This window comes from Lates calcarifer, linkage group LG2, assembly GCF_001640805.2.
Source record: "Lates calcarifer isolate ASB-BC8 linkage group LG2, TLL_Latcal_v3, whole genome shotgun sequence".
NCBI lineage: Eukaryota > Metazoa > Chordata > Actinopteri > Centropomidae > Lates > Lates calcarifer.
Genome location: NC_066834.1, coordinates 18,657,265 through 18,675,864, shown reverse-complemented (window position 1 = coordinate 18,675,864; position 18,600 = coordinate 18,657,265). Strand labels below are relative to the sequence as shown.

General features: G+C 39.6%; 1 protein-coding gene across 1 annotated transcript in view; it reads right to left on the bottom strand.

Annotated features, from left to right (window-relative positions):
• Positions 1-18,600, bottom strand: part of itfg1 (integrin alpha FG-GAP repeat containing 1) — a 130,967-nt gene that overhangs the window by 64,700 nt on the left and 47,667 nt on the right. The window contains exon 10 of the mRNA XM_018697450.2: positions 7,131-7,282. Coding sequence (XP_018552966.1) covers positions 7,131-7,282 — 152 coding nt within the window. The remainder of the gene's footprint in view (positions 1-7,130; positions 7,283-18,600) is intronic.

Genomic DNA, 18,600 nt, shown 5'->3' with positions numbered 1-18,600 from the left:
GCTGTCATATAGTGTGGATCACATAAACCACATATCTCACATATATAACACCCTATAGGAAAGTTATCACTGTCAGTTTGAAAATTATACCCAGTAATTATGTGTACTGTATATACCCTAATAAACCGCTACATACATATTGTGATTGATATGTAATCTGACTGTGATTGTATTTCATCAAAGAATAATATTTTTGGTCAGTGATTCAGGTGTAACCACATGACTGTCTACTGTAAACAAAGGGATAATACAATGGGGGAGTTTCCAAAAATATCACAACACTTTTTCTAAGGGTCCAAGCGGGCAAAAACAAAAGAATTATAGTCTCCATATTGACAATCAGGAAGATTTTTCTGGCAATATTAGAGCTGAAAAATACAGAGAAAAAACCTTCACTAGAGTACGTTATACATTATTAATTACTTTTAATTATTCAGTCCTTAAGAGACACCCCGGCAGTCCTGGAAAAAAGTAAGACAAGCATTAAATTAATGAATTATTCTTTCCACAATGACAAATATCTATTGCAGCTATCCAGAAACTGCAATAGATATACCAGGAAAGCACAGTGATTTAGACAGAGCAATCTTTTTATTTTAATATTTTAGTTGCTTTATAAGGAGTCATGGTTACACACCACACACTAATATCTAGATCCTTCAAAATGAATCAGTTCCAGCTGCTGGGACATAACTGCAATGTCTCTGAGGAGGGGCAGGAGCTTGTCATTGCCATGCCATGTCGGTGCTCACTGACTCATACGCTTGGAAAATTGTCAGTTTGAAGGTTTTACATGATAGGAGTGACAAGATAGGTAGGGCTGGAGTACAGCTTGGAAGCTGGTTACCACATGCTGGTGGCAACAAGCTTCCAAGGCAAACCCTGAGGCAAAAACAACAAATCTACCTTTTGCAGGAGGTGAGAATTCTTCTATTTGAATATAGAATCAAGGAAAACACACTTCTTGTGTTTTTGTTAAACAGTATGAAGAATCAGTCTCATTTACATGGACACTGAGTCATCCTTCTTAATGTGAGTGTTAATATGCTGCAGATTTCCTCAGAAATGAACAGCAGTCTCAGTCTGTGTGCATGTTATTGAAGGGTGTTAAACCCTCATCTTTGTGTATACGTGCCTGAGTGGGCAATGATGTAGCTATGGCCCATTGTAATCTGTTGGTCTCATCTGAGCAGTGGTCATCTGCTGAGGTTAAAGTTCACTGTGAATGACGGCTTTGGCTTTTCAAAAGCCTTAGATCTGTAGGAGTGCTGATCTAGCTGAAAGGGAGGCTGCCTGGAAGGTGATCTGGCTGTTGTTTTCAATTGCTTGGGAAACACATGTTGATGTGCACATTACACATGCGCGCACATAATTATCTAAGTCGCTTGAGGCAGATCACACATTGAAGCTGACCTATGTGCCTTTTAATCAGTGTATGGATGTGATATAGTGAAGTGGGAAAAAATCATGATTACTGCTTAGGATAATCCCATTCTATAAGGGCTGGTGGATAACACATACAATCCTATACCACACACATACATGCAAGCAATGTGAGTGTGGCCTGTAGCTGTTATTCCTAGAGAGCACTGATATTTACTGATGTATCTACACTGTAGCAGAAGGTGGTAAATACTCTTACTAGAATGTTGACACTTGTCAAAGCCTCTTATTGTAACTATGACTGCTGATGATGGTGCCATGAAAAGAAAAGATAGTATTATAGCTTTGGAGGGAAGGAGAGAAAAAAAGCAGTAATAGGTTTGGGGGATTACATCTGGCCTCACTTTACATGTTCTTGCACTTGGGTTGTCTGTAAGACACTGTGCTCTGCAGCAACATTTATTGATTTGTGGCTACTACAGAATAAGGTATAATGCACTGTTCTACCATATTATTCAATGTCCACAAAGATGTTGCTTACTCACTAAGTACAAACCAAGGGGATGAAGGTCTGTTGCAGTTGTTACAAAACCAGTGATGGACAATGAGGAGATCAGACAGGTGATTCATGTCCAACATCTCTCTAAACAATAACTTCACAAATACTTTTCTGTAATCAAGCAAAACAGTAACACTACTATACCTCCTATTCATTTCATTAGTAATATTAATTGTGATGTAGCTCTAATATTCTCTTGGCTAGCAATATCAATAGCTGTAATGAAATGGCTTGAGGGGCAATTGTAATATATGATGTCACCCCTGCACAACTCTAGATAATTGCATAGTACTACACACAAATCTTTGTAGTAACTAATTGTTACTAACAACAAAATAAAAAGTATTTAACTACACAGTAGAATTGTGATTGTAAATGGTGCCTTTCAGGCAAAGGGAATTCAATGGGTATCTCCAGCTTTCCTGATGTCAAATGTATCGTTGGCGACTTCCTGAATAACATAATTAATGCTGCTCTGTCTGTCCGCTTGGTACATGCTATAAGAAACTGTTTTACTTTACAGAAGCCAGTAGGGAAATGGGATTAGTAAAGAAGCAAATGAATAGTCAGACATCTGTGTAGTCTGTGTCTTGCCTGGAGAGTTAAGAATCAGGTACTGTATGCTGTGCAGTGCCATGCCATGTTGTGTCATCTACACCTGAAAGAACTACACTTTATCATCAGGCTTCCTGCTGAAAGTTTCTTACACTGATGTAAGATAAAAAAAAAGGGAAAAGGAAAAGAATAAAAATCTATCCATCTTTAGTTTCATACTTCTGTTCTCTTTGTGAGTCTGTATCTCTTTCTCTTTCACTGTGTCACCTCTTGTCTCTCCAACATCCCAAACGCTTGCCTTTCTGCAAACTCAGAAACACCTATAGGAGCTCACTCCAGCAGGGATCAACAGCCTTGTATTCTTTGTTGTGATTTAACAATGTTCGCCTGTGTGAGCACGTAAGAGTGTGTGTGTGTGTGTGTGTGTGTATGAGAGAGAGAGAGCACGAAAGAGACAGAAAGTGTCTGGAGGCACCGTCTGTCCTGTGACCTGGATATAACGTGGACCCTGAGGAGTGTAGTTTTAGAAGCTGCTGATGGAAAATACACACCACACAAATATGAAAACATAAATACACATGGACACAAGGACACATACACGCTGACACACATACACACACCCTACATCTGTCTTGTAGTTCCTAATGACTGTGTTTCCAGCCATAAATAGATAATCTATCATCCTAATGTGACTATTAAGTAGACCATTGTATTCTATTTTTACAAGAGGAGTGTAGCAGCTTTATAGTTTCATGTTGATGAGTTAATCCATAACTTCAGATAAAATAAACATCAGTATTGCTGTTGCCTGTTACTGACTGACAGCATCCTACAGTGAACCTGCTGGCAATACACTTATACTTAAATGATAATGATGTGATTAAAGCCTCTGACAGCAACAATGGCAGTTACTTAATTAGAGAGAAAGCTGGGTAGTTAGTATGAGCGCAGCAACAACCTATGCTCCACTTGCAGAAATTCAAACTGACAAAAGCAACGTTCCAAGATGGAGAACACTGCAGAATGACAAGCGATTGAAGAGTAATAAACAGGTGGCTCTTTTTCTTCAGGACTGGTTGGTTCCATGGTCATTTACAATACACACTAAATGTCTTCATCTCTTATTTATGCTAGGACCTGAAACAAATAAGCATGTGAACAGGGTTTTGTCCATGAGCGATGGTAGGAAATACCATCAGACAAACAGGTGGTTTGGCAAGGTGTCCACAGTGATGCATCTTCTCAAGGAGAGGATGGAGCTGTGCCTGAAGGCAAGGTTTCAATTCATGAGTCATTTTACTTTACTATGTTAACCTATGATCAAGAAGTTGCCATTGTAAGGTGTCTAGGTCACTTTTAAGGACATGGTGAGCATCTGATTAGGATGCCTCCTAGATGCTTCCCCCTCAATGATAGTGAAGGCACTAGGGAGACTATGAACAAGCTGAAGGGATCATGGAACCCATCTGGCCAAAGGCAGCTCCTACGAAGAACTGGAGATTGTGACGGTGAACAGAGGTGTCTGGACTCTGTTCAGCTTTCTGCAATCACCCTTGATTGGAGTCTACCTGTGGCAAATTGAACCTATTGGACTGCATGTCAGGACAACAGGACAGGACAAGGGTATAGTAAGTAATCAGTAACACTTTGTAATTGTAGGTAGAGTGTAGATGATGAGCTGAAATTTTATTCATTTAAAATTAAATCTATAACACAATTAAGTGTGGTCTGAATACTTTGTGAAGCCAATGTACATAGTGTATTGTCACAATACCAAATACAGCAGCGCAGTGCATATATGGCCTTCCAGCAGCTGTGAGGTCTTATATAGTCATTAGTAAAACAAACAGGGCAATCAACAAAAAAAGAAAAATATGACGAACATTTCTTTTTGAGGTCATATAACCAAATCACTGGTTTCGTCAAAGCTATGCCTAACAAACTAGAACTGTATCAGAAAATGACCTTGTGTTCTTAAATGACCTAATAGCTCTCTATTCCTTCTGCTCTCTCCATCTGCTCATTGTTCCATTGATTCCACCTGATTACTCTCATCTCACACCCTCTGTCCTTCCGTCTTCCTATTTTGAACACTTAAAAAGGTGTTTTTTTCCTGCTGGTGACGTGGAGTGGCAGGACTTTTATCTGAAAAGCAGCTATAAATAACCATTTGGAGGGACGAAGGATGGAGATAGAGACAGAAGAGGGAGAAAGGAGAGCAGTCAAGAAGGAGTGGGAGTTAAAATAGACCAGTTGTGGGCTGTACAAATATTTGGTAAGCAGAGAGCATTTGGTTAGAAGGAAATCAAAGACAAAGTAAAGTCCAGTGCAGTACGGACTATGGAGCACTGCTGAATCCAAAGCAAGGTGAGTAGACGGGAGGCATTTTACAAAATGTCTGAACAAAAACGAAAACAAGCACATCTCATCACTTAAACATGACCTCTGAAAACTTATGTCTTAACTAAAAAGAAGAAACGCAGATTAGAATTACTATGACTTCATGACCTGACTTGTGGGAGCACTCCTGATAGACACCAAGGAAGTTCCTAGTCAAATTACTGATAGTGTTAACATGGTGCACATCAGTGGTTAAGAAGTCTGGTTTTACTGTTTCAGGGATTCAAAACAGAAAGCCATCACCCTGACCTTATTTCATCTCTTCATTCCCTCTCATTCCCCTCCATCCTCTTCCTCTTTTCTCCATATGCTGATGATGTAATTTTAAATGTTACTGGTGGGGTCAGATTATATTGGGAAGGAGTTCTCTAATAACGAGTGCGGGATTACAATGTTCAGACTTAAAATGAGAAGGAAATGGAGAAAAATGAGGGAATAAAGGGAGAAGCTACAGCTTGTGTGATTAGAGCTGGTGAGACAGAACTCAGTCCTCGATGAGGGTGACCATAAAGAGTTAAGCCTGACAGGACTTACTGATGATTATATAGAGCCTAGACAAGAAAGTAGGGTTCAAATGTACATGTGTGTGTGTCTTTTGAACCTCTTAGTCAACATCTTACTATTTCTGACAGGACAAGCACTCAAACACTCTCTCTAAGGAACATGTGCACACACATACACAACCCCACATACACACACACACACACACACACACACACACACACATACATACATGGAACAATCAGTATGCATAGACAATCACAGCCCTGACCCCATCAGCTATCTTATCTTCATCTCTGGGGCCAGATAATCCACATAGGTCCTTCAACAAACACACACGCGCACACACACGCGCACACACACACACACCCCCATCCTCATGTCCATGGTGCTTACGTCCTAGCACATGCTGTAATGATTTTTAAAGGGCTGGCTTATCAGTTGTCATGTCCGTAAACTAAAGAACACACTCACCTTAGCTGTATTCTCTCCCAGTCAGTGCTGTAGTAAACTGGATGGTGGTCACTTCTTTATTATGGTACAATGTCACAGTTTCCAATTGCTCAGTACCATCTTTTTAAAACTATATATATTCTGCATCCAAGGACAGTACCACGAATGTCAAAATGTCAGCAATCACATTCATTTATGCCTAATTCATGCCTCAGCTAATATCTTATGATTTATTAATGAGAGGAGTTAATTAATCTACTTTCAAAAACCACGGTACTTTCAATATACTGAGAGTTGTTCTTCAAGGATTGCAATCTAAAACAGGTAAAGACTGCAAAATCTAATCATTTACTGCTTACATTTATCAGTTTTAAAATGTATTGCTCAAATAAGCTGTATTTTTTTAGAATCATTTTATTTCATTACCACTGCTCTACTACCAGTCTATCAGAGTGAAAAACACACTGTATCAGTGGGATAACTGTTGGTAATGGAGACATTTTTTTTTTCCCCAGCACGAGAACGTGTCATTGCAAGTACTTGCAAGTAATTTCATAGTGATTTAATGAGTAAATCCATCCTCCATGTGTCATCTTTGGAAAAAAAAAAAAAAAAAAAAAAACCATTTAGAGTTCTGAAAGCTAAACAGATTTGCATAAGCCATTTCAGTATGCATCTTGAATTATTAGGTTCCTATCAATTCAATTTTGTGTTCCACTCAAACACTATACTTAGTATAATCTCATCAAAATGTGGACTGTTACATGACAAATTCAAATGTAAGTTACAAATGAAGCCAGTGTTCATGAAGATTGAGAGAATATGGATTTGGATTAAATCTATTTTTGTCATGACATTAGTTTCCAGAAACCAGAGTAATAACAATACAAATACTGTTTGTATGTAACTGTGTGCTACATGTGCAGACCCTGGACCAGACACTGTGTGCTTCTGCAGTGATGGCTCATGAAGTGAGGCATAGTACTGAAATGATTAGTTAGAGTGGGGTTCAGAGACCTATTTGACAGGATTCCAAGGGATCCCCTGCCAAGTAAGGATTAGTTTAATTTCAGCAATATCTCATTCATTTACTAGACATTATCTTAAATAAGGGTCTTAGAGGTACTTACACTAACTTGTTGTGTATATTCCAAAGTGATTAACATAAGAACAAAAACGTTATCTACATACTGTATGCCAGCCTTGCATAAGTAATTTTTCGTGACAACACACAAACCTGACCAGAGTGTAGGTGTGTGTGTGTGTGTTTTTCTCCTACCTGCTGCTGGTGTTGCGGAGGATCACCAGGGCATCAGGGAAGCCGTCTAGGTTGTAGTCACCAAGGTGCAGGGCCAGGGGTTGGCTGGGTTTCCCTGGCACAAAACTCCAAACTGTTTCCCTCCACTTGAAATCCGATAGTACTGGTACCCACTGCAACAGCATCCCCCCCAAAAAATTACACATCAATTAGAATTAACCAGTACAACACTGGACACAATAATAAAATAGAAAATAAAGGACGGGAGAAAGGTGAAAGACAGGAGAGTGACAGCAGATGATAACAACTGAAATTAAGTCGTCATCGTCAGATAGAAGGATTTTATAAGTACCCACTGTTTGAACCCTTTTCTTAGGCTCCATGCTCTCTAGAAGCTCAAGATTTACATAGCCATTCATCAGCTAATTTATGTTGTGTTTAATGCCCGAGTTTGTCTGATGTTCCAGATGTGGTTCAGACATAGGCTGCAGTTCTTATATTACTCTATGCCTTATGATTATCATCTCACAAGTACTTTAAGTTACTCCTTTGCCTATATAAGTACTATGTTTACTTTGTTCCTTTGTCAGTCTTTCTGGTTGAAAAATTGTATTAGACCCGGTACCAATAATAAGTGCCTTTGCTGAGAACTGACATCGTTGATACATCTTCTCAAAAAGTTGTATCCTGCATCCCTGATGATTAAATCTGACTAACATAGTCACAAAGTCATTTAGTTTCTACTGATTTTTCAGGGAATTTTGTTGTTGGTAGAAATTAGAATTAATATTTACAATATTCTGAAATGTAGCAAGGTTTTTCTAAGCAAACTAACTCAATTTGAATTAAATGTTCTGGTGTTTGTGATCAAACCATTGGCTATAATGTTTTCACATTGGCATAGTCATGCATCTCTTTGTTTTGTATCTGTCACCTCTGGGGACATAGATACAAACGCTACAAAACAAAATAAATACTAAATGCAATATACAACATATAATCACATATTCATAATTTCTGTAATGAAACTATTGAAGTTTTGCCATGCCACTTGAAATGCTGACACATTTACCAGTGTTAGAAATCAGTTACTGGTCCTTGTTCAATAAAAAATGGTCAGGGTGAAGGAAAGAATGGAAGAACATATGCAGCCATGAGTAAGCTGCTGAGATGAAGAGAGGCAGGCGACAATGCAATTAGAATGAAACCCAAACCTACATGTTATTAAGGTAAGCATTTCAAACCAATAACAAATGCTTGCCTATATTGAAATGTTTCCATGCCACTGAGTAATGGTGCAAGGGACTGACAGGAGCACCAAGTGCATTTATGGAAAGCTTTCCAATAATGCTCCTCCTGATTGTCTCATTCTGGTTAGTTTTATGAGCACTCTAGCTACAAAAAGTGTTCCTGAATGACTTTCTTTTAGTTTCCTAAACTTTTAACACTGAAGTCAAATAATAGTATGATTGAAGTTCAATCCTAAATTGCCCATCTAATAGCAATTTGTATTCTTTGAATTCACCCACAGTACCCTGAGTGCAAACAGACTTTTAGAAAAGCATTTACCTGAGAAGTAAAACACAAATCACATTATTCGCTGAGATTTACTTGTAAATCCTCAATTTCAGCTCCTCACCTTGATGCGGAGTACTGCCCCAATACAAAGCGGAATAGACAGAGAAATGAATTACCAAAATATGATTGAACTAATCAGAACTAAAGAAAAGATTATCAAAGAAGAGAGTCTAAATTTGACTTACACCAATAACAAATTTCATAGTGCTCATAGTCCTGTAGTGTCTTTAATACATCAGATACAGGTATGGAAGAAGCCCTCCCACTCTTTTAACAAAACACAAATGAGGCATCTTTCCTTCATCTTGACAGCTCAAATGTTGAGGTAATAGGGCCCTCAAGGGGCCTCTGTTCTAATGCTACAACCAACTGATGTTTATGGTGGGAAACAGTCAAAGTAAAGAGGTAAACTGCATAAAAAGCAAACAGCACGCCAGAGACAGGGCTTTCAAAAATCTCGCTGAGACCATTATCACCCCTCACTTACTATAAATGCTATTTCACTCAGCAGCTGCATCATTTCTCAAGCACACTAGCATCGGTTTAAGCCTTAACTCTCCATTAATGTCTTAATATCTTTCCTTCTCACTCTGTCTTCCTATGATTCCACCAAATGCGTCTGACTGTAACAGAAAAAAAGATGAGTTATTACTTTTCATTTTGCAGCAAAAGGGTTTATTGTAACTGCCCATATATTCCCTAGTGAATTCATTTTAATAGAGTTCCAACCTGTGACAGGCATGCTAGTCTCCCTGCTTTCATTAGTGCCATTTCAATGAGTTGTTAGCCCGGACTCCTGTGAATTACATATAATACAAGAGACGGAAGGTGTTGTAAGGAGAAAGAGACACAGAGAGAGACCATTATCATCCCTAATTCACACCCCAACACCTTTACAAGTGGAAATTCCTGAGCAGCATGTATCACCATTTGGTGCATTATATTCAGTTCAGTACATGCATTCTTTCTAACTATAAGAACCAAATAATTAGTCTTCGTTAGTTTAATAGAGTCTAATCATAGCCCAGGTCTTGTCACATGTGGAATGTAAATTCTTGTTGTGTCTGAACTCAGTGCCTTGTTCACCCACTCACTAGCCCCCATATAAGAGACATTCAACTATAAACTCTATAGTGAGAATTAAACTAGGATTTCCAACAGTTAATGGTCATAATTTTACATGACTGACAGTTGCAGTAAGGTGTATCAATAATATGTGTATTTATAAAATGCAACGCATGGCCTTGTGGGATTTTCAGTAGCTTTTTGCTCCATTGTCAGAATTGTTTAAGGCAAAACCAGGTGGAAATATTTCACACTCAGAATTGAGACTGTCAAATAAAATGGCAGACAGTAAATACAGCACACTATATAGTAAATAGGGTTAACAGGTTATCAGTGTTACCTGACCAGGGAATTTGGCTGACATCATTAATATGGCAAATACAAATGAGAAGCTTGAGCACGCTGCATTAAAATCTGTTTGGATGAGTTATGGATTCCTAGTTTTAGAGCAACACTTGACAAAGAGTACTGGGTAAGTAAAACACTGTCTGTCACAAAATGGGAAACACTGAGTCAGGTACAGGTACATCCACTATGGTAACTGAATTGCAACTTCAACCACCGACAACAACAACGTCAACCAAGTGTGTCTATCAGTGGAGCTTGGCTTGAACAGGCTGGCGTTCTTCTCCCCATGGCATTTAAGCAACTTCTCACTGCAGGGTTGTTACTGACAGTGACTAATTGCAACATCTAATGCCAGAAGGGGGTGTCACTGAAGATATGTGACTTTTTTTTTTTTTTTGCTAAAACATGGTCCCCAGAAACATGGTATGTATCATACTGTTACACTATAAATCACATACAAAAGTGCACATTGATAAAAATATACACAACAGACAACAGCTTCATTCTCATAGATACTATACATAATTCTATAATTATACATAATTCTTGCAACAATCTGGCAAGTTGGGAAGGCTGCATAAAGAGAAGTGTGCATATGAGTATATTTGGACGCTCCAATTTGACATTTTAAGACTCTAAACTAAATTATCATTTATGTGTGCATATGTGTCTGTGTGCATGGATCCTATACAGGCGTGTGGCCAGATGCTGGAGATTTAAACCATTCATGAATGTTAAACAGAGAGAGCAGGTGCAGGGGAGAGTCACCATAGAGACACTCACCAGAACTGCCACTAATAGCTCTTAATATGACCAGCATGTCTGAGAAAGACAACCACAGCCTATTACCAATTACTCTGAAATTTATCACACAAGCTGTGATGTCACTGATGCAAGTTACCTCCAAATGTGAACACAGGCACTGATGTGGAGGTAACGCACTGTGGCCTGTTTGTAGGTGGTGGTAGTGAAGGTCACGTTAATAATGTGATGCCTCAGGGGCTTCCCGTCAAAGAGTGAGTGTCATCGACTATTTCCACAGGAGTGTGAGTGAAATATAATTTCTTTACTCCTGATATTTAATAACTAGGTAAGTGAAGATTTCACAATAGCAAAGTAGGACTTTTAAAACTTAGACACTGATGATATTATGACATGTGATGAGACCAAAGCCTCAAGCATCATTTTTGGTCTGACTCAGCCACTGAATGTAAAGAAGATTACAAACTACAAACTGCACTAATTACACATGTAGTAAAAAGTGGTGTGGCTGCCTGAGTAGAGAGAAAATCATTTGAAATATGACATTCTGCACCAACAAAACTTTATACAGAAATTAGTACATTTTTTGGCATATTATTTGTTTATATTATACTCACAGTAATTCAAGAAATTTAACCTACTCACCCTTTAGTACGCACTAAAACTTTTTCTGCTATTTTATTTTGAAAGGCAATACCATTTGATATTAAATTAAAATTTAAACTCTAACCTTCCTATGACTTTATGGCCTCATACAGAAAAACTGCAGTTTAGGTCCTACAGGTTAGGTTTGGAGGCAGGGAGTGACTTGGACTGACTCAGTGTGGGCAGAAGTGAGTTGACGACGGTAGTAATTATGCTCCTCTACATACAGATGGTGTCATAAAAGCAGGGGAGTGATACACCAAGACCCAGGTTGAACATTTTTCAGAGACTAAGAATGAACGTGGAGCTTTAATGCAATGCAGTGCAGTCAAGCTCTCATTAAATGACTGTTGAGTGATGTTGCAATGCAGTTTGAAAGGCTGACTGCCTGCCATATGGGCGTAAAACTTGGCTCTATGATTACTGACATCCAGAGTGGATGGGAGTGCTGGAAATGACCACTGTGCTGTGGCTGGCTGAGGGAAGTGAAGATTGAGAGAGAGAGAGAGAGAGAGAGAGAGAGAGAGAGAGAGAGAGAGAGAGAGAGAGAGAGAGAGAGAGAGAGAGAGAGAGAGAGAGAGAGAGAGAGACTGTTGCCAGCCCATTTGTGGCCAGTAAACACAATGCTAGACATGGACACACATAAACATTCACATTTGTACACACCGAGAGAGGTGAAATCATTATTCCCCTGTTAAAAAAAATGCCAATGGGCAAACACATTAATCTTGCTTATTTATAGTTTCTGGTGAAGTTCCATCTAAGAAGAGCTATTAATTCTGAATGTAACCAACGATGATATGGGAGATATGAGAGGAAGAAGGGAGTGAAAATGAAAGTAGTTGGAATGATACATTAGTGTAGGTCTTGATCTAAAATGACTGACAGCTCATTACCTAAAGAGAGGGCAGTGCTTTATAATCCAAATGACATTTGGCTTCAACCCAAAATCCAGTATCTATTTAATATAAAAAGCTACACATAAGCACACCCTTTCCACTCAAAACGTGCTGGTTTCAAAAGGGAAAAGATGTTGATCTATTAAGTATTAACAACACATTAGTCCCCATGTCAGCAGTTATTCTCACAGAGCTGGTGGCCATGTTTTTAGATAGTAACTACACCTTCTGTCTTTTTTTGCTCTTCAGTCTGCAAGGCAAATGAATTCACTGGTGAATTATCTTTACACTAGAGTCCTTTGGTCTGTGCTCAGTGCTGCCATGATGTTCTCTCTCAGGGACAGAGCGTGGCCTTTGCTGGCCGGTGGCCTTATCAGCAGACCACTGTGCTGGTGTTTGCCCTGAGGCAATCAGTGTACTGTCTGTTGCTTTTTTTTCCCCCCTAACGCTGATTAGAAGAAGAGAAAGGAAGTGCACAGAGAATACCAACTACATCTAGTCAACACTGCAAAAATGCAGACACACAAACGCACAAGCAGAGTGTCTGTCATTCATCGGGTTAAAGAGATTCAGTTGTAGGCTCTGTGATGGCATGATAGCTGTAGATAAAATTAGAGATGTCATCTTTAGGCTCTAGGTAAATGTTCAACACTTGAGGACAGCATTAGGGATGAGCAGTGTTGCAGGTAAAGGGATGATGAAATCAAGTAACACATACAATGCCTCAGAGAGAACAGACACTGGAATGATGATATCAAAACTGCACAATCACATGTGCACACATGTGCATGCATTCACTCAGACATGATAGAGAGATGCTTAATTAAGCAGGAGTCCAAGATTAAGCTTCAGACATAAGTTATGCATTATCATTGCTGTCTCAATGTAATTGACACATTAAATAGTTTCCTGGCAAAAAAACAAAAAAAACAAAGCTTTGATAGTCTCTCTCAAACATTACCTAATGACACTGATGATCATATTGTGTGAACATATGGCAGAACAAAAGCAGATGACGAAAGACTTAATTGATGTAAATTAGCAGACAATATCATAAAGCGCAACAGCAACAGTGGAAGTCATATGATCAGTGTTTTCCAATGGAGCAGAGGGGGAAAACAGTAATGTACAGCATTTTCCCTCAGCAAGACGAGACAGTGTTTAACCTGGGTTTTGTTTTTATTGCTCGGCAGCATTATGTGGGGAATTTGGGGGAAATTATATATGGCTGTTAGTGAGGATATTAAAGGTTTCTAATCTGATCAAATCATTTTGTATTTGAGAAGCTGCAATGAATAGCCAACCTGACACAGGAGCTCCTTAAATAAATCATGAGGCAGTTACTCCTTCCTCGTGGCTGCAGAAGTTTTGACATTTAATCACTAAATATAGCAGAGTATTTGAATAATGTCAAGTGTGTCTTTATAGATTAATCTGTGGCCTAATGTCCTCCTAGTCAAACAGAGTGCTCCTAAGCCTAAATAACTTGATACTCACATTCGCTGGTTCAAATGTCAACATATTAACACCGAATTGAGTGTGAGTGTGTATTTGTGTGCATGTAAGTGTGTTAGCACCGAGATCCAAATGACCTAGTTAATGGAGATGAAGACAATGATGGGATTTGCGCTCGGGAGGTAATCTGATACCTTTAATGGTAGTGAAGGGAAGGATCCCGCATACAAATGGCTTTTTACCAAACAGCGGGAAAACACAGACTGTGTGCAGACAGCTTATTGTGGCACATACACACACAAAACTGAAGCGCATATAAAAACACACATAAAAAGCAGAAGGGGCACAAACACAGACCCCCCGACATAAAATCACTCTCCCGGCTTTGCTGACGACTAAAGTGAAAAAGCGATGGCATGCTCAGAGACTCCCATTGATTCAACTTGGCGGAGTGAGCTCCCGCTTCATTAGGCCAAGAAATTAAAATGTGGGCGGCCTGCGGTGGAGGTGGGAGGTGGTGGTGGTGGGGTTTACGGGGTGATGTGGGGAGGTGCTGTAACATCGACAGACAACAAGACTGTCCAAAGCAATAAAATAAAGGGGAAAAAACAGGCGTGTAATGAAGCAATGGCTTTTATGATCCCAGCAATATAATGACTGTAATGCTCTTCACATTAGAACTGGCACTGAAAGACAGCGTGGGTTTGAACACAGGAGGACTGGGCGGGAGGAGCACATGACTGCCACACAGCAAAGCAGAAGTCTTGCTGTAATCGTGGGCATAAGAATGACTGTGGGTTTGATTATGGGTCTGTATGTATGTGATGATAGTGTTTTAGGTGATGTAATGTCTGAAATATTCTACATTAAAATATAGTTTGCAAGCCCAGAATTTGCACAAATAGCTTTAGACAGAGAAAGTAGAGATAAATGCAAATCAGGAGTGACTTTCAGGATCACACTGAGGTGTTTGACATTGTGCTGAGGATTTGTAGCCGATTGAAATGAAGAAAATACAGAACACTGATAAAAGGACGAATACTACTTGAACCATAATAAGTTTTAAATGTCTTTTTGCATGAGTGAGGATGGTTGTGTATGCAAAGCTAAACTAATCCCTTGCTGACTGTGGCTTTATATTTAGCATCCAGAGTGGTATCAATCTTCTCATCTAACTGTGCTTGCTTCCTTTAAAAGGCAATTCTGTTTCCCCAGTCCAGCTATTTACTGCTTGTTCCCTAAACACTTGTTGTAAAGCAAATGTTCCAAATCTCCAACAGGACATCACAGCTTTTCTTCAACAAACTGGTCATCAAGTTTGATTTCAAATCTAGCTCATTGGCAGTTCATTCACCCTAGCTGGTCATATCAGTTTACCTTTCTAAATGTCATATGTGTGTGTGAAACTTTGCAACATAGAATGTGTATAATTACCCTCCTCTGTTCAGTTATATGGACCTCTAACCTAAGTATAGTTTGCAGAAGTGAGGTAATTACAACAAATTTCTTATACATACTATGTGTTTATTTTAATGTACTCTATTCTAAATCTCCTCTATTCCAACTACATATGCACTGCAGCTGGGATAGTGGTTGTTCACTGCCAACATGAGCAAACACTGTAAATCTGAAGGTCAGTACAAGTGCTATTACTGTAATATGATGATGTCACCAGTCACTGTGATGACTTCTCTGCCTGTGACGGTGATGTTTCCACATGGCTTGATGATATTTCTAACCTTCAAAATGTTTCTATCCATCGAGATGGTGCCTCCATTTGTGCTGATGACTTCTGCATTAACACCTTGCACTGACATGTCCTTATTCAAAATACAGATACAGACTGGGCGTTATTATCGGGGTAGGAACAAGGCAGTAGTGTGTCCCCAGAAAAAAGGTGGTCAGGAGTTGAAGCCAGAGATGGAGTGAGACCATATGTCTTTGTGTCAGCTGGGCAGGATGGGGAAGCTGCTACCTGCTGTCAGTGTCACCTCTTTGACCACTGACTGACCGGCTGACTGGGATGACTGGGAGGAAGCTGTCTGGCTCACACTGGCTGCCCTTACACTGTGTGGGCAGCAACAGTGGGCAGCTGGCTTCAGTCTTCATGGGGGCGGTATGTGTGTTTTGCATGTGTGCATAGTAGGGGTTTTAACAAGAGAGCAAATATGCACAGAAATGTGCGTACGAAAACAAATTTAACTGCAACTGAGAAATACCTACAGATTTTGTTAACTCAATACTGTTTCATCAGTTTTACACTTGTTCTCTATGAAGTTAAGATACAAAATCTCATTGGTTAAATGAGTAAGCACTGCACAGTGTCACTGCAGAATAAATTAAAACACGCTGTTCTTCCAGTGTTTTGTAGAAGTGATAGTAAGGGCATTAGCTTGTAAACAATTTCTTTCTATCTTCAGACCCCACTAACTACAGTCAACATGAGCTAGCACAAAAGAACAGTAACAACATCCTCAAAGCTAATCAATCCTTGACTGTCTCTTTTTGCCACAGAGCCTGGCCTGTGGCCAAACAGTGGGGTAACTCACTCACTGATGCTAAGTGGACTGAGTGTAAGAACACTGTCAGAACTGTACTCAACACTGAGTTCCACTATGGTTCTCTCAACACATAACCTGAACTACTCCTGTATTCATTCCCAGTATCACTGGGATACCACTTAGGGTTGGAAGATGATCTCAACGTCATGGAGTCAGTCTGGAATTACATGAAGAGACAGAAGAAACTGCTTGGAAAAATCTACCTGCCAAGTACCTTGAAAAACTGTAACAGTGCCTAAGAGAACTGTCGCTGTATTTAAGGCAAGGGGTGGTCATAGCAAACACTGATTTGATTACGTTTTTTAATGTACTGTAAGTACTGTAAGTTGAAGTACTGTATATTCTATGTTAAAATAAGATAAATCTGCAACTCTTTACTTTTAATTTTTCCTTCAAAACATAAAAAAGTGCCATGTAATGTGTTGCTGGGGTTCACTTGATTGATTGTTCATCAATCAGTTTGTTCATTCCTTGCCAGTTTCTCTTAAACTGACCTTCTTTGTGTCTAAAGAAACTAACAACAGTAGCTGTAGTTAACTCCAGCTGCGTAGATTAGCTCTATGTACTACTTACTAACAACCTGCTTTGATTCATTCAGTGACTACTGCAACATACTGTTACGTTGCTATTATTCTGCACTTTAAGTGACCACTTAGGATACTGATTATTTAGACTCGTTCTATTGTGTGTAGAAATTAATTTGAAGTCTAAAAATGTTCAGTAATATAACGTTTGAAATGGTCTGGGAAATCTATTGGTATTTAATAAAGAGCGGTTTGTCTAAATTATTGTTCTGATTAGAAACATCCATTTGTAAGGCCATTTCATTGATGCTTAAAAATACTGAGATGCTATTTAGCAATACTGCTCAGCTCCATCACATAAATATTCCTGAACTCGCCTGGAAATGGGACATGGCCTTAAATATACACTCATATGCGATGTGCTTGGATGGGTTCCACGCTTATACTTCTCTGATGTTCAGGAGGTTTTTCTGTTCACTTTTTTTTCTTTTATACAATTTGCTTGACAGATGTAACACCCACAGCCACATAATTACACCATTGTCTGCAGTAATATCCACTTGCATTAGAGAATGTAAGAGCATAAGTCCAGAAGTCCAGAGTGCAATAAATGTGACAGTGTGTCTGTAAGGACAGAGAATGAAGCAGAGAGGTGTTGGGAGCCCCCTGCGGTTTCCTCCAATATGGTGAACTAAAAGCCCTGGAGCTGCTGCAGAGGTAGAGGCAGAGCTGTGCCTGAGACTGCAGGAGGGACAGAATGAATTGCCGTTTGGAGATGAACTGTAGACACACACTAGTTTCTACTCAGCGGGACCCCCATGCACACCCAAAGGCATCTCACCATGTCTTTGCCTGTATACATATCACTAGCCTTATTCACTCTCCACTCCTCTTTTCTGCCTCTCCCGCCCTCATTCCGTCTGATGAGATGTTCCTCTCAAAGTGGCAATGAAGGGACCAGAGAATTTTTTTGCCCTCTCTCATTTCCTTCCTTCTCTAATCTTCCTTTTCCTCCTCCTTCTCTTTCCCCCTCCATCACTCTATTCTCCTCCTTTCCTCCCCCTCCCTACTTTTTTCTGTGTCTCTTACATGTTTCCTTCCTCCATCTCCCCCTCTATTTTCTCTATCATTGTCAGTGGGCAGATACCTCTAGGGGAGACATCTGCTGACTAGCTGCTACATCAAAAATGCTGGGGAGCCACTGTAATGGAGCCACACACCCACCCACGCACACCTGATATAAGATCAAGCATAATTACAGCTCAGAAAGTGTTTACACCACAAATGTTGATGAACCCATGGAGATCAATACTGTGATGTAGCTATGCATACAAACGTTGGCGTCTGTTGAGGGAGGTTATCATTGTATATTGTTATCATTATTCAATGAAAGCACAGAATCTTGGAGAGAGTCTGGTTTCCTCCTCACTCTGCCTACCACTCCCTCTCCGTCTGTCTCTCTCTTTGACAGTGATGACTGTCTCTCAAACACATTGCGACACTGAACACAACATGTGTTCACTTTATCCATCAGTGCCTATAAGTCCTCCTCTCTCTGCCGCCCCTCCCCTTCCTCTAATACTCTGTCTTTCACTTCTTCCTTCAATCATGTTTCTGTTGCTGACAGGCAAACAAAAGAAGGCATGTCCATAGG